This window comes from Elgaria multicarinata, chromosome 18 (assembly GCF_023053635.1).
Source record: "Elgaria multicarinata webbii isolate HBS135686 ecotype San Diego chromosome 18, rElgMul1.1.pri, whole genome shotgun sequence".
Taxonomy (NCBI): domain Eukaryota; kingdom Metazoa; phylum Chordata; class Lepidosauria; order Squamata; family Anguidae; genus Elgaria; species Elgaria multicarinata.
Genome location: NC_086188.1, coordinates 185,238 through 199,842, shown reverse-complemented (window position 1 = coordinate 199,842; position 14,605 = coordinate 185,238). Strand labels below are relative to the sequence as shown.

The window sequence follows — 14,605 nt, the reverse complement described above, 5'->3', positions numbered from 1 at the left end:
CAAAAAGCATTTTCCAGTTACAGATAAGGAAGGCTTTTAAAAGAATTGTATTACATTTTTCCTAATAGTGACAAGACGGCGGACCAAAACAAAATCAACATACACACAGGGAATATCTATGCTTACACTTCAGCAACTAAAGAGATTTCTAGGAACGGCACTATGACGGTAGAGCCTCAGACAAAACATTGGTTTAAACCAGTGGTTCCCAAACTTTTTCAGGTCACCGCCCCCTTGGTTCCACAAACTCATGCCCAGTGCCCCCTACCCTACACTATAAAAATCATTATTCAGAATAGCGGTTTTCAACGACCCACTAAGGAAGATAACAATAAAATTCAAAACAGTAACAATTAGTTGAATATTTATTCAAAATCCGAAGCACCCGCCGCAGGCTTGCCAAGGGAGGGAGGGAAAAGAGAGCGAACGCCTCTGTTTTGCAGCCAGCATGGTGGGGCACACCAGGCAGGGTATGTCTCTTCATTAGCGTTTTGGTGCTTTTGAAACATTTCAATTCACCGTTAAAAGGACTCTTCTTAAACGGTATTAATACATGTGTGGATTCTTCTCCTATCTGGCTTGGGACCAAACTACCTTCTCCCATAAAAAATTTCCCTGGGTTTTAAGACCTTCTGGAGAGGCGCTTCTCGGAAAAGACCACCTCGAGTGCCCCCCTGCCGCCCCCTTGCCTCTTAACGTCCCCCTATGCAATCCCACCGCCCCCAAGGGGGCAGAACCAGCCCCTCCTTGGGAACCACTGGTTTAAACTCTTCCTCGAGGGAGTTAGCCCAGTTGTGATATGTCCCCTTCCCCATTGTTGTAATCAACAGAGCCGGTTGTAACCACTCCATATTCCCTGCAGATCTTCACATTCCGAAAGCTGCGGTGAGCAGAGCGAGCTGGCTGCAGAACTTAACGGAGTGGAAGACTCTGTGCTTGATTAAGGCTGTTACCATATTAAATGGATACAGAACTGAGAATGGAGCACCATCAGCCACGGAACAGCTGTCTGATGTTGCCCCAGAGAGACTCATTATATGGTTTGCTGACAGCTTTGGCAGAAAAATACCGGGAATTCCAACAAACCTTTCCCTGCATGAGAATTGATATCAAAGAATTCAAACACAATGGGTTCAGGGATCAACCTACACTGCATTTGAGCCAAAGGCCAACTTTTCATCCCAGAGAAGATACTACTACAAAGCCCCTGGGCTTCGGCAAATCGGCTTTGAATATCAAGTACAAAACCAAGCACAGACAGCACATGCTCACAGTTAAACAGCCCATAAGGTCAAATTAGGAAATTAATGAATAAATGGAACACTAGATTTTTGGAGGGAAGAAGGGATGTGCGTGGGGGGAGGAGATCACACTTTCTCTGGACGGTTTATAAAGAGCCTTGAAAGACTTCAAGTGCAACCCTATCCATGTTGAGACAGAAACAATAATCTGGTAACTCCCAGCAAGGGACTTTTTTCTGTCCATAAATATATGCCTAGGACGCACCCTAAATTACAGCAGCCCACCCTCTGCCACTCCCTACCCAGCGTGTCCTGCCTTTGTCCCAGTTTGAAGACTGTAAGACTGTGGGCAGCACCTACAATGGTTGTTACTGTGCAATGCCTTGGGATTTTTCAAGTGCTTTAGAAACAGTTACTTTCCCCAAGACTTGTGGAGCAGGAGTCTTACTTTGCTGTGGAAACAAAGTCATTCAGTTCACCGCCACCTTCTTCCAAAGCTTCTAAGGTTCTCGCTTCCCCGGTGGACTGCAGCCCTATGACCACACACTGGAGGAAGACACAATCACACACACACAATTGAGGTTCAAAATGTACAAGGCACATGTTTCTCTTACACGAAAGGTCCCACACCTTTCTGATAGAGCAGTTTGCAAGTCTGATACTTACTTTGCCGTTCTTTATCTCTTCTCGCGCGAGCTGCACCACCCTTCTCACTTTGGAGGCTATGCAGAGGTACTTGAAAAACCTCTGGTGGGCAGACCAGAACTGGCCCCACATGGACTTCTTCATCCGCTGTTCAGCATCAATGAGGTCGGCCGCTTGCTGGAATTTCTCCCTGGCACTCACCCACTAAAAAGAAACACCAGTCAACTTTCCACCTCTTTTCATAGGAACCTTCAGTGAGAAGTACTGGTGCAATGTAGCATTACCAGCAAGGCAAGATTTTAAAAATGAAATTGATGCCCCAGATCATCTGTCTTAAGAATTGTTGCTGAATCACAGTAGTATTTTCATTTATGCTCTTCATGGTTTTAATTTTTGTGAACTGCCCAGAGCTTCGGCTATTGGGCGGTATAAAAATGTAATAAATAAATAAATTCAGAACATCCTTTGTACATTGATTTGCTTGCCAAACCACATTCTAAGCCACACAGTCAATTCACGTGGAGCGCTGGCCGTACGCACCTGCTAGAATATATCTGGCGCTGAGCCCTGCCGGAGAAGACTGGGCCCGGCGGGCATTTCTGCCCCTCAGAGAAACTCACCTACTGAACGGCTCTCTCCTGATCATCTCACCTAGAAACACCAGGGCTCCCTGGGAACCACTGCTCCATGGCAGGGCTGAGCAGAGCCTGTGGCCCTCCAGATGTCTTGGCCTCCCATTGACTCTAGCTGGCATAGGCAATGGTGAGGAGGGATCATGCGAATTGTAGGCCAGAACATCTGGAGGGCCACAAGTCGTTGATGGCTGCACTATACAGCAATCACTGTTCGAGCCAATACTTATAAGCACTCAAACTTTCAATCTCAGTTTGAAGACTGCAGTTCCATTAGATTGTCCAGGACACGCACCTGGAGTTTTAACCACTGGGGCGCGTAAAGTCAGTTTATAGCCACCTCTTAAGGGATGTAGAAACAGGCTAAACTGGCTGCTGAGCGTTCCAGAACAGTGGTTTAAGGGTAGCCCATTAGCACCTTTTTCCAAAAGCGTGTTTTAAGTCTTTACTAATAAAAACTGGGAAACCAGTTTTAAAAGGAAATATTAGTAATCTCTATATTACAAGCAGAGTAGGAAAATTCAGTCTTGGGCCTCAATCCAGAGAACCCAATCATCCCAGAGTGCAGGACACGGAATAATGGGCTCAAGTTACAAGAAGCCAGATTCCGGCTGGACGTCAGGAAAAACTTCCTGACTGATAGAGCAGTACAACAATGGAACCAGTTACCTAGGGAGGAGGTGGGCTCTCCCACACTAGAGGCCTTCAAGAGGCAGCTGGACAACCATCTGTCGGGGATGCTTTAGGGTGGATTCCTGCTTTGAGCAGGGGGTTGGACTCCATGGACTTGTAGGCCCCTTCCAACTCTACTATTCTATGATTCTAACTTAGTTGTGTGTAATTCCCACTTAAATCAATAGGATAAATTAATCAGGACTAATTTGAACTCCACTGATTTGGATGTTAACATAGCTGTATCTTTCTGGATCAGGACAGTACATTCAACTGCAACATACGAGTTACAAATAGGAGGGGAAACGACCTTTAACTGCTCAAAAAATTCACTGCTTAGGCTACCATGTGAAATGCGAAATATTTAAGCATCCTTACCATTTTCACAGATTTGTTATACATTTTCACATAGTGCTGTGAAAGCTGAACCTCATCGATCTTGAAGGTCACACCTGAAAAGCTCAGCTGCCTTGCTATGTACATTCCTCTTAGTTTCATATCCATAGCAACTATTTCCATGGCACCCACACCTCTGAAGACAGAAAAATGATAAATCAAGGTAATTTTACATATAGAAATTACTTTCAAATGGGAAGTTATTGAACACATTGTGAAAACCCAACACTGCACACAAGTCTGTTGATATGGAACTAATAACAGATGTAAAACCTCCAAAAATATTGAAGTTATTGAAGGTGGGGTGGGGAGCACACTCTACTGGCTCCAAGGTCGGCTACACCCAGACATTGACTAGGGGGCGGAGGATGGCTCCCTCAGGTGGCACGTACAATTTTACTATTTGACATTCATGAAATTTACACACCAATCCCACAAATGTTTACTCAGAAATAAGACCCATGTTTATGAAACTGTCTTAGACTGGCCTGGGTTGCACATAATGACAACCTAGAATATGAGTTGAGTATGGGTTATATGAATGAAGTCTGCACTATGGCTTAATGATGGGTTGTGAACCACGAATAACTCAGGCACAAAACATATGGTTTGTTATTGGGTTGAGAACTCGGGTTGTTTGTGGTTAACAACCTATACTTAAACCATAGCGCAGAGTTCCCATGTATGACTACCCATGACTCAACAACAACGCTTAATTCACAGACAACCTGTACTCTAGGTTTTAGTTACATGCGAAGCAGGTCATGGAATTAGGACATACCCATGGACTTTTTTTTACCTTTTTTTAAAAAACAAACAAACAAACCTGAGAATTCAACGAAGGACCACCTGCATAGAAAGCACATACTCTATCACTGAGCTACGGCCTCTCCTCATATTATGCCACAGCAGTTGACAAGCAGATTCAAGAACTTACCTTCTTTCAACAGCTTGAATAAAGTCACTGAACTCTCTAAATGGAGTTCCTTCACCCCAGATCCCAAGGCGGTTCATATATGCCATATTGCGTGGCTCAGATGCACCTGAAAGGAAACATCCAGATTTATTATAAGAAGTTGTTCCCATTTCCGCAAATAGAAAGCAACAAAAAAGAAACACACATTTAGTAGTTCATCAAGGAGCACATACCTGTAGCACTAGCATAAACAACTCTGGCCTTGGGAAGTTTATTCTGCAGCTCCAGAACTGCCAATCCTGTCTTAGTTGGTTTTGAGGAGCCCACAGGACAAAGATTTTTAGCCTTGTGACATTCGTCAAATACTATCTGAATGTATTATTAAGAAATGGACAGTTCACACCAGTGATCTTACTTTCCAAGGTCGCTTTCACAGACAGTTAAGCAGCCAGACTGGTAGGGCTGTTTCCCAATTAAAGAAATCACACAGCTCAATCTGAAGCATGTTTTCTGGATGTAAATGTAAACCACGCTCCCCACCCACCCCCAAACCGTGTTCGTGGTGCCTTCTCTCAGATACTACTCACAGGCATTATGTTTATGTTACATAACAAAGTGAGCTGTAGTATCTGATAATCTTCACAGAACAGGTTTAAAGGGCTTGGGGAAGGCTTGGTTATTGGAACAAGCTGGAGCACAGGAAGGATACAGCTCCATCGAAGTCATCGCCACACCAGTGAAGAAGCTGCTTGAGTCTGGTTTTATATTTGCCTCCAGACTGACTTTCTCCAATAAGAGAAGAATAAGTAGCAAATATGACGCCTTTTTTCACACTTCCATTATGTTTGGAAGAAATCTTTCCATATTTGAACTAAAAGAATAATAAAAGATTAGAAATGTGGAAGACCAGCACATTTAAAACCTCAATGTTCGATTGCAAATGTGAATACCCAACGTTCAATTCCCACTAAATTAGTATAGTATTGCATCAAGATTTACAAATAGAAATATGAATGGCCATATGAAGCCCATATCTATTTCTGTTCTATTTAGCTACATGTATATCCATAACGTATGCCTGGAACAAGTGAATTGCAAAATTCTTAAGCTTAGATTTCCCAATTCCAGTTTCCAGATTTTGCTGCTTTCATTGGAGGTATACAAACGTTAAATAACTTGTCTGAAATATGAAGACTGAATTTGCCTGAAAATGGAGAAAAAAATGAATCCAGAGCAAAACGTGAGTTGTGAATGCTTGTCTCTATGTAACATCTTTCCAGAAAGCAAAGTTCCTTATCTTGGTGAGTTTGTGCCTGTGACACTTTGGTTGTAATTCTAAAGCTGTTGGATCTCCAAAAAATGTTTCTCAATTCAAATTTATGGTTACAAACACATACTATGTAACTGCGCAACCCTGGAGAATCCCCTTCTAAGGAGCCGAGAGGGAGGGAGAGAGACGAACGGTGAGTTAAATCTCAGCATTAAGTTCACTACAGAAAGGGAGGGAAGCTAATTAACTAGCTGTGCAAAGAGCAGGGAGCTACAGAATGGTGGGAGGAAAGTAATCAGCGTGAACATTTTCATTAGTACAAGATAACATTCGGTACTACTTAGGCTCTGTACCAGAAATGTGCACAAATGCATTACTAGCCAAGGACTTGATTTACCCTGATCCTAGAAACATCATGAAGACGTTCCGTCAAGTTCAACGGACAGACTTCTCTATTGTATTTTTAACATCTGGTTGCTAGGGAAAATTTCATTACTGGAACATTACTGTTACAACCTTAGTAGCAAACTTCTTACATATATGAATGCCATCAAAGGCTTTTAATTTAAAAAAATATATAGTAAGATGTCTAATTCTACAGTACAAAGACCTAAAACAGAATTTTCAGATGAAGGTTTCGCTTCTGAGAACTACAGATTTCAAGGGCAGAGTTCAGAGGCAGATTACAACTCCCAGTTGCTCTCATTTCAACAAACACCCTGAACACAAACAACGGGACACATTTAATGACAGTCGCAACTACTTCAGGCCATGGGAGCCTATGGATCATTCAGCGTACTTTTGCCCCTCAATCCTTATATTTTGTTCAAGTTTATTCTTATATACATTTTTTTTCTGAGTATATTGGAAGACTGTGGTTTTTTCTGGATAATATAATGAAATGAACTGGCATTATTTGCTTATTTTAGCTGCAATAAAAAGTTTGAAGAACAAAGTTAGGATACTGTGCTGGCATAGTTATTGCTACACACCCTCCTCCTTCCAAGCTGTGTGCACAGCTGGCACAACAGCTGGAGCAGAAAGGCAACAGAAGCAAGAACAGCAAGTGTGGGTTCAGCTTCTGAGATACACAGCATTCCTGTAACATGCATTGCACCCAAGTGTACGTAAAGGTTTTTGTCTCAACTATAGTAAAAAAATATATATTCCACACCTTGTTTAATGAATGGACCAAAATATTTTTGGCTCCAATATCTCTCAAATCTCTTTCTGCATCATATTTAAGATCATTTGAAACACTGAACCTAGAAGAGAGGAAACACAACACAACCCATGACGATACAGCAAAAAGAAAAGAAAATGCTAAGATGTTACATTCATATTTGAGTTCTCTGCACTGACCATACTGATCTTTTTCTACCCAAGAGGTAGTTTTCATAGATGATTCCAGCTATGGTCCTTCCTTTTCCCACACCTGCTCCATCACCTATCAAAAAGCCAGCTCTGTCTCCATTGGGTAGGAATGTTTCATGTTGCTGCAGAATGTATAAAAAGTACATTACAAAAGCCATTATTAAAAAACTTCCACAGAAACCTCCCCCCATCTGCACTTTCGGTAAACAACTTGCACATCAGAAACTACCCTGTGACCACACAAGAATCCATTTTATTACAGAAAGAGCAGTACAGAAATCCGCCAGGAACGCTAACGCCCTGGAAAGCTAATGCAGGACCAGAGCTGCATAGGTGCTTCCTCAAGGAATTCCACGAGGAGAGCGGCTCCCACAGAACTGCCCAAACTGCCCAACCAGAGAAGCCACAAGGGCATCTTTAAATGGGCCAGTTCAGTGTCTTGAAGGCAAGCGTGGCCCAATTCTGAAGTGTTCCCACTCATTAGACTGGTCAACAGGCATAGACAGGCCTTGGGCAACCCTGATACCACCTTCTGTTTTGCATATTAATAGCTAATCTCTCTCTATGTACAGCTCTTATATATAGCCAGCAAGCTTTAACTCAACCAAGTAGCCAGAAACCTCCATAAGCATTCTTTTCATTTCCCAAATTCTATCAGAACCATCTTTGGATATATCATCTATTGCTTCTTTCTGCACAACATAGTACTCAAGAGTGCCTACATCACTTGAGGCTTTCACTTCATTTTTGAATTTGTGACTAATGCTGGCAGACTTAAAGGTAGCGTGCACCCATAGCATTTTCCAAATATTTGTGACTAACCAGGAAGTTGAGTCCTTTGAGTTCCCCTTACCCTGAGGCCAGGCAATGATAACAGCTTCCGGTCCATTTTGTCTTCTTTCCTCCTCCAAATCTATGCATTTCCATGCCCACAGTCTGTCATAATCATGACCCCCGACCTCCCTATCCTTTGCCATTTCCACAGCACCACCTCCCACTCCTTATTTGGGAAGTGCTAACTTTCCCAATCTCTGAGTTTATCTTTACGTTAATCCTATTAGAACTAATGCCTGAACCAGGGGGCTAGTATAGGAGCCAAGTCGTTTTTCTCTTTTGTAACATGTGTGTGTGCATCAGTTAAGAACATCCGTAAGAACTAAACTCCAAAATATTGGACTGTAATTTTCATTTCATTTCAGCCAATATCCCTACTTCAGAAGTAGTTATTCCTCATTTTGTTGAAGTACAGTGTATAAACCTGCTGTGCGCACATAGGCCTCTGGTAAAGATTCCTTTAGTCCCACGTTCATTGTTTTATGTATACAAGGACGCATGATAATACCCCCCCCTCCAAACACACACTTAACTGTAACACACCTGGGCTGCATATGTGATTGCTTCAAGCTGCAATGCTGACAGCCAGCCATGATCAATACTCTCCTCAGGAATTGAAGACTTATACCAAACCTCAGGAGGGGTCACACTGGAGAGAGAGCTGGTTTCTACCACTGGATCAGGATGACGCAGACCAATTTTTACTGTTTGGAAGAGGTAAGTGGATTAGTCTCAGATATATTCTTGGCAATATCCTGTCACAGGTTACTTAGAAAGCAAATGACAGCTCCAAATACAAGACTGACCATGTACAAGGAACTAATAAATGGGCCGGGGCCTTCCTTAGTGAAGGGGACGGGCTGGAGATTGTTACCTCTCAGCATGACTCATCACTTCTGTACAGCTGTGTTCATAAGCTTTAGAAGGGCTGGTAAAATTCAAGGCAGGCAAGCAACCCTCCCCACTCCCCTGGGCAATGAATTCTGGTAATGCTGCCCGTTCCCCTTCTCAGGCCTTTCCTGCGGTTCTGGAAGGTTCCAGAGATGCTGAAGGGGGGTTGACTGGAAGTCCTGTGGAGTGACTGGACTCGTCTACTTGTGTAACTTTGGATGCTGCACAGGTTTTTTTTTCTTTTTTAAAATTACATCATTCTAATTCTCCTCACAAAACACAGCAACTGACAAATACCTAGAGATTTGTGCTTGAGACCCACCTTTTGAATAAATAAAAAGCATCACAAACACCCCACAACCATTTTCTATTATCAAGGAAAAGGTATTTCTCCCTTTACACTTTAAACCTACATATTTAATCTTTGAAAACTGTTGTAGAATTTTTTTAAACATACATTTTATAGGCATGTATTCTGCATATGTTTCTGCATGACCCATTTCTTCTTCATCTTCTTCTTCAGGTTCTTCTTCTTCTTTTGCTACTGGAACTTTCTGTAGCAAAGATTATATTGTGTAAACGGAAGCAGCAAAGCTTTAGACTGACAAAGCGATGGAACAGGGGACACTACAGACTTAGTGTTAAGTTTTCAAAGTATTATTTGTGCACCAGAATTTTCAGTGATCTGTATTTGTTACATTTCTATGCCACATTTGTCCTTTGATGGCTGCCATTTCAAGGAGGTCTTTAGGGTGGCATATAGCCTCTATCATCATGGGTACACAATTGTATGTAATGAAATCAGTTGTAAAGTCTGTATTCCTAGTTACAAAGATTCATAAACCACTTCTGCAGAACTGTTAAGGGCTACTGTTTCTTTTAATTTCCTCTAATTAAAAATGTATTCTTAGTGGGTTTTCATGTATTTCTGAGATTCCCTTCTCCCTCATTGTATAGAATCAAATATTTCTTTTTGGAATTCGAAAGTCTGCAGACTATTAATAGACTTGAATCTGTCACAATGAAAAATTCTATTCCAGGCAAATCAAAGAGTGTAGTGTGCTATCATAACAGCTCATTCACTGATGCAAAACTACGGTACACTCCAGTTAGAGAACACGCAGGCATGAACCATCTCTTATTAATAAATTGCTATCCCACCTTTAGATCTAAACAGTCTCCAAAGTAATTTACAACACAAACGATCCCAATACAAAAACCAAAATGTGAAGAACAAGACATTAAGTCAACACAGCAACAGAAGCGATGAAGAAACCCAGGGCTTAAGCAGACAGCAAGGAGATGGTCTGCCCTCGAAGGCTGATGGATCCTCTTGGATTCCAGAAAGCCTTAGAGGGTGCTATGGCTGGTATTGTTGACAATCCTGTTGAAGCCCTGGTCAATAGATGGAATCAAGACCTAACTAGGGCTATTGACACGATTGCCCCCAAAGGTCTTCTCCGACCTGCTTCCAATCAGGCACCTTGGTACACAGAAGATCCTAAGGCCTGTGCTGAATCAGACCTAAGACCCATCTAGTCCTGCATTCTGTTTTCATAGTGGCAAACCAAATGCTGACCGGAAGCCAGCAATCACAACAACACTCCCCTTCTCAGGTTCCCTAGCAATGTGCATTGAGCAGCCTTCTGCCTCTGATCCCGGAGGGAATGAATAGGCATTGTGATGAGCAGCCAACGAGAGCCCTTCTCCTCTATGAATTTATCGAATCACCTTTTAATGGCTTCCAAGTCGATGGCCATCAATTCCAGTTTAACAATGCACTCTTAATGAGCGTAGAGGCTCATTATAGGAGCAGGCAGTTTGATACATATCCACAAATTTGCTTTTCTGGGAATTCAGATTGTCAGAAGAAGCATTAAGTTATATAACAATATAAATCCCAATACCTAAGAAGTTGCACCTACCATTGTAGGAGAAAAGCTTCTCATTTTTAGATCATTTATCCATATTCTTGCTACTTCTTTAGTAGATGCCTCCTTTTTTACAGCACCATTGCTTAGATCAGCTGTAAGGAAAACATTCCAGGTTAATAATATTTAACAAACAAACTTTCCCAGTGTATAAACAAATCTTCTTTGCACTGGGGTGGTTGAAAGCTGCACTGAATATACAACAATACTCCGGATCCACCAGGGGAAGAGCCTTCAGCGTGGTGGCGCCCCTCCTGTGGAATTCCCTGCCTCCGGAGGTCAGGCAGGCTCCGACCTTGTACTCCTTTTGGCGCCTCCTGAAAACATCTTTATTCCAAGAAGCCTTTCTTTAACATGCAGCCTTGGATTTCTGATTTTTGCTTCTTTTTAAATTTTGTTTTAACTGTTTTATTCTGTTTTTATTTTCATTTTACCTTGTACACCGCTCCGAAATTTTTCAATGGAGAGCGGTATATAAATATTCTAAATAAATAAATAAATAAATAAACAATACATCAAAGCACGTGAGTTTTAACCAACCCTAAACAACTGAACATTAGCATTCTCAACGGGTTCCATTATCGTACCAGAAGAAAGGCTGCCAGACATTAAACCAAGCCGATAAAGGCAGAAGTCACCCTTCACCAGAGCGACATACAGGTCACCTTAAAATCTGTCACATGTGGGTTATGGGGAGGAAGCCCTACTCCCAGTTTTAGTAGTGCAAGTCACCTTACCTGGTTTGGTGGGGTTTACCACCTTTGGAGAAACTACAATTATTTCTGAAAAAAAGTCAACAATTTCGGGTTTCAATATTAAAATTCTTCAGACGAACACAAGACCTAGCAGCCTCTCTCCCTCTCTGCTCAGGTTAATATGGTGGTGTACACCATATCACTGGCGATGGCACTCCATATTGATTATAACTGCAGGACGTGACTGCTGGGACTTCCAAGTCTGGCAGAAATTATTGAAGATAGATTTGAGACCCCTTTAGCCTCACATGCTGGCCTCAACACCCAAAAATGGGTTCCACCAAGTTTCGGTGGGTCACAAGAAGAGCCTTAAATCCTGCTGCACAAATTTCACAGGAATGATTAAAAACAGATAACTCTGTAGATATAAAAAACAACCTCACACTTCGCTAGTAACACCTGAGAAGAAACCCAGTCACCTACAAAAATCTCCCCTAAAATTATCTTTACCAATGTTAGCAATGGGTGTTTTTTTTAATTTCAGTTTTCATTTTAAGAAAATCATGCAAAGCAAGGCTGTTCTGGATTTTGTATCCGTTTGGAAAAAAAAGATACTCGGACTTGGATTTCATCAAGAACCACCTCGCATTAGTTAGTTAAAAGAGCCACATTTGTATACAATCCTACTTTTAAGATTTCTTTTCATAAAAGAATTATTAGGATCACGTCCTTCGCATGGTCGAAGGCTTAGACATCCAATACGTAGCATCCAGGCAGCATGGATGTTACTACGCAGCACGTAACACACATACTAGGTTGCTCTGTACATGCCCTGAGGGAACCCTTCTCCCCACCAGCCACCATCCGGTCAGCACCCAGTGCTGCTTACTTGCAGCTGTAGCAACAGGCTGAGCAATGTTAGGAGGCGGCTTCAACTTCATCAGCTCATTAAGACTGCTGGTCTTGAGCAGATCTTTCAGCTGGATCTGGTCCTTGGAGGTGGTGGTTGTAGTCAGGGTGTTCCGTGCCACTGGCAAGGTCGCCGACGGCCGGGTCGTCGTGCTCGTTTGTATGATTTTTGCCACCGCGATCGTCTGCCTGGTAGTGGTGACAGGGGTTGTTTTTGTCATTACTATGGCAGCCCCCAGAGTAGGGAGCTGGTTTATTTGGTTCAACACGAAGGTCGTGGTTGATGGCGGTTGCTATGTAAAGAAAAAGAAAGAGCATCCTTGCAGTCTTAAGATGTATATCACAAACCCAGCATTAGAATAAAACAGTTATTTGTTGAACATGAGCTGCTCTGTTAGTTCTGTTTAGTTAATTAAATGGCTTGAGACGCTTTTCTTATCATTCTCCTTCAATAAACTTTGCCATTTGTGAACAAGAACTTTTCTTTAAATTGTGGAGAGAAGCTCTGCTCTCATAAGGACGTAAGGGGAGCCCTGATGCTGGATCAGACCCAAGTCCATCTAGTGCAGCATCCTGTTCACACAGTAGCCAATCAGCTGTCAACAAGGAAACCACCAGCGGAACACAAGCGCAGCAGCAAACGGTGCTCACAGCCTTACTGCCTCTGCTACTGGAGACAGGACACAGCCTCCAGGACGTGTTCATTCACGGAACAAAAACACTGCATGCCTCCCATTTCTTGTGTGCATTGTATTGTGCAGCTTGTTTTAATTGTGCAGGAAGTTTGGGATACTTTGAGTGGGAAAGCAGTTAAGAAGTTTGATAAATCGTCACCTCAAGTAAAACCGTCACCGCACGGTCTATCTGGCCTATATAAACCAGCATGGCATGCAGGTCGGCATACACTGAACTCTTTCTTGTTGCCCATGGAGCCACTTGCCCCTGGAGATGCAATTCCTTCTGAATGGCCCACTAGCCTACTCAAGCCATCCTGCAACACAGAGCGCACAAGTAGACCACCTCTGTACCTATTTAGGGCTGCGTGTTTTTTAAAGTTTCCCGCAAAGGCCTAACTCAAACACGTATATTTTGCTCACCCTGATGTTTAGTACGGTTGGAGAAGATGCAGCCTGTGGTTCTGCTTTAACAGCAACAGATGCTTCAGTCTCCATGCCCAGTTCTAATGCACTAAGTGGTACTGACTAAAGAGAAAGCGGCAAAAGGTTATGTTAAGATATCTTGGAAACAATACAGACTTGCTTGCTGTGCCTTTTAATTTAGATGTATCTTAAAGATACTTCTACACAATTATGCACACCGCTGAGATGCTCTTTCACTTAAAAATGCTTCAAGGAAATGAAAAACTCACTTTGACAACTAGCTCTCTGACTACATGTGAAGTCTGGATGACAGCACACTTGCGTGCGTATGTCCTATGCAGATTGTTCAATCACAGGTGGTCACCAGTAATTAAAATACGACAGACTGAGTCACTGATTACTGTGTAGCTCTATCCATCTTTACCCAGAAGTAAGTCTTACTGTTAGGTGAGTGAGGATAGGACTGCAGTGTTAGATGCTTATATTTTGTAACTGATAGAAGTAGTAGCACAGGCAGCAATGCAAAATGTTACATTCTCACAGGAGAAAGTTGCCAAGGAGATGAACTTCATATCACATTAATCTATCTCTAGGATGTTTTAAGCCTTGGAGAAGCACACCGTCTGAAAGATTCTCTGTAGCCTCAACTCCACTGTCCTTTATTGCCTTGGAAGTGGAGCACGTTTAATATATGGCAAGATAGGAGTTTCACAACCATATCAAAATCAGGCCCAGTTTTAAGAGTTTCACAACCATATCAAAGTCAGGCCCAGTTTTACAGGTAACATGTGGTTCAGGGCCCAAGCTGCCCCATTCAGAGCATATATTAAATAAGCAGCTATTAAAATACCCTGCTTTTTTATTTTCTACTCAATCACCTAACTGTAGTAACAACAAATTTTAAAGGAAAATAAATCAAGTCAACTCAAAGGGATATGGCACAGAAATGAATTTAAGAGTATGGTTTTCCAACCTGCTGAACAGCTGGAGTTGGGGTTGCAAGACCCACATCTGTCGAATCAATATCAAAGAGGTCATTTGGGCTGATCCCACTCTCACTCAAAGCAGCAAGCAACAGATCTTGTCCTGGCTCCACCAT

The 14,605-nt window shown here is 42.3% G+C and overlaps 1 protein-coding gene across 2 annotated transcripts in view; it reads right to left on the bottom strand.

The window, feature by feature from the left end:
• SBNO1 (strawberry notch homolog 1) overlaps positions 1–14,605 on the bottom strand; it is a 31,106-nt gene extending 16,501 nt beyond the window's left edge. Inside the window, exons 1-14 of one of the 2 annotated variants that reach the window (XM_063144385.1) lie at positions 14,480–14,605; positions 13,504–13,608; positions 12,387–12,699; positions 10,797–10,897; positions 9,329–9,425; positions 8,524–8,684; positions 7,135–7,268; positions 6,947–7,037; positions 5,212–5,373; positions 4,736–4,871; positions 4,524–4,629; positions 3,569–3,722; positions 1,908–2,090; positions 1,690–1,787 (exon numbers count right to left, since the gene is read on the bottom strand). In XM_063144385.1, the coding sequence (XP_063000455.1) occupies positions 1,690–1,787; positions 1,908–2,090; positions 3,569–3,722; positions 4,524–4,629; positions 4,736–4,871; positions 5,212–5,373; positions 6,947–7,037; positions 7,135–7,268; positions 8,524–8,684; positions 9,329–9,425; positions 10,797–10,897; positions 12,387–12,699; positions 13,504–13,608; positions 14,480–14,605 (1,967 nt within the window). The remainder of the gene's footprint in view (positions 1–1,689; positions 1,788–1,907; positions 2,091–3,568; positions 3,723–4,523; positions 4,630–4,735; positions 4,872–5,211; positions 5,374–6,946; positions 7,038–7,134; positions 7,269–8,523; positions 8,685–9,328; positions 9,426–10,796; positions 10,898–12,386; positions 12,700–13,503; positions 13,609–14,479) is intronic. The other variant, XM_063144386.1, reaches the window with a different exon arrangement.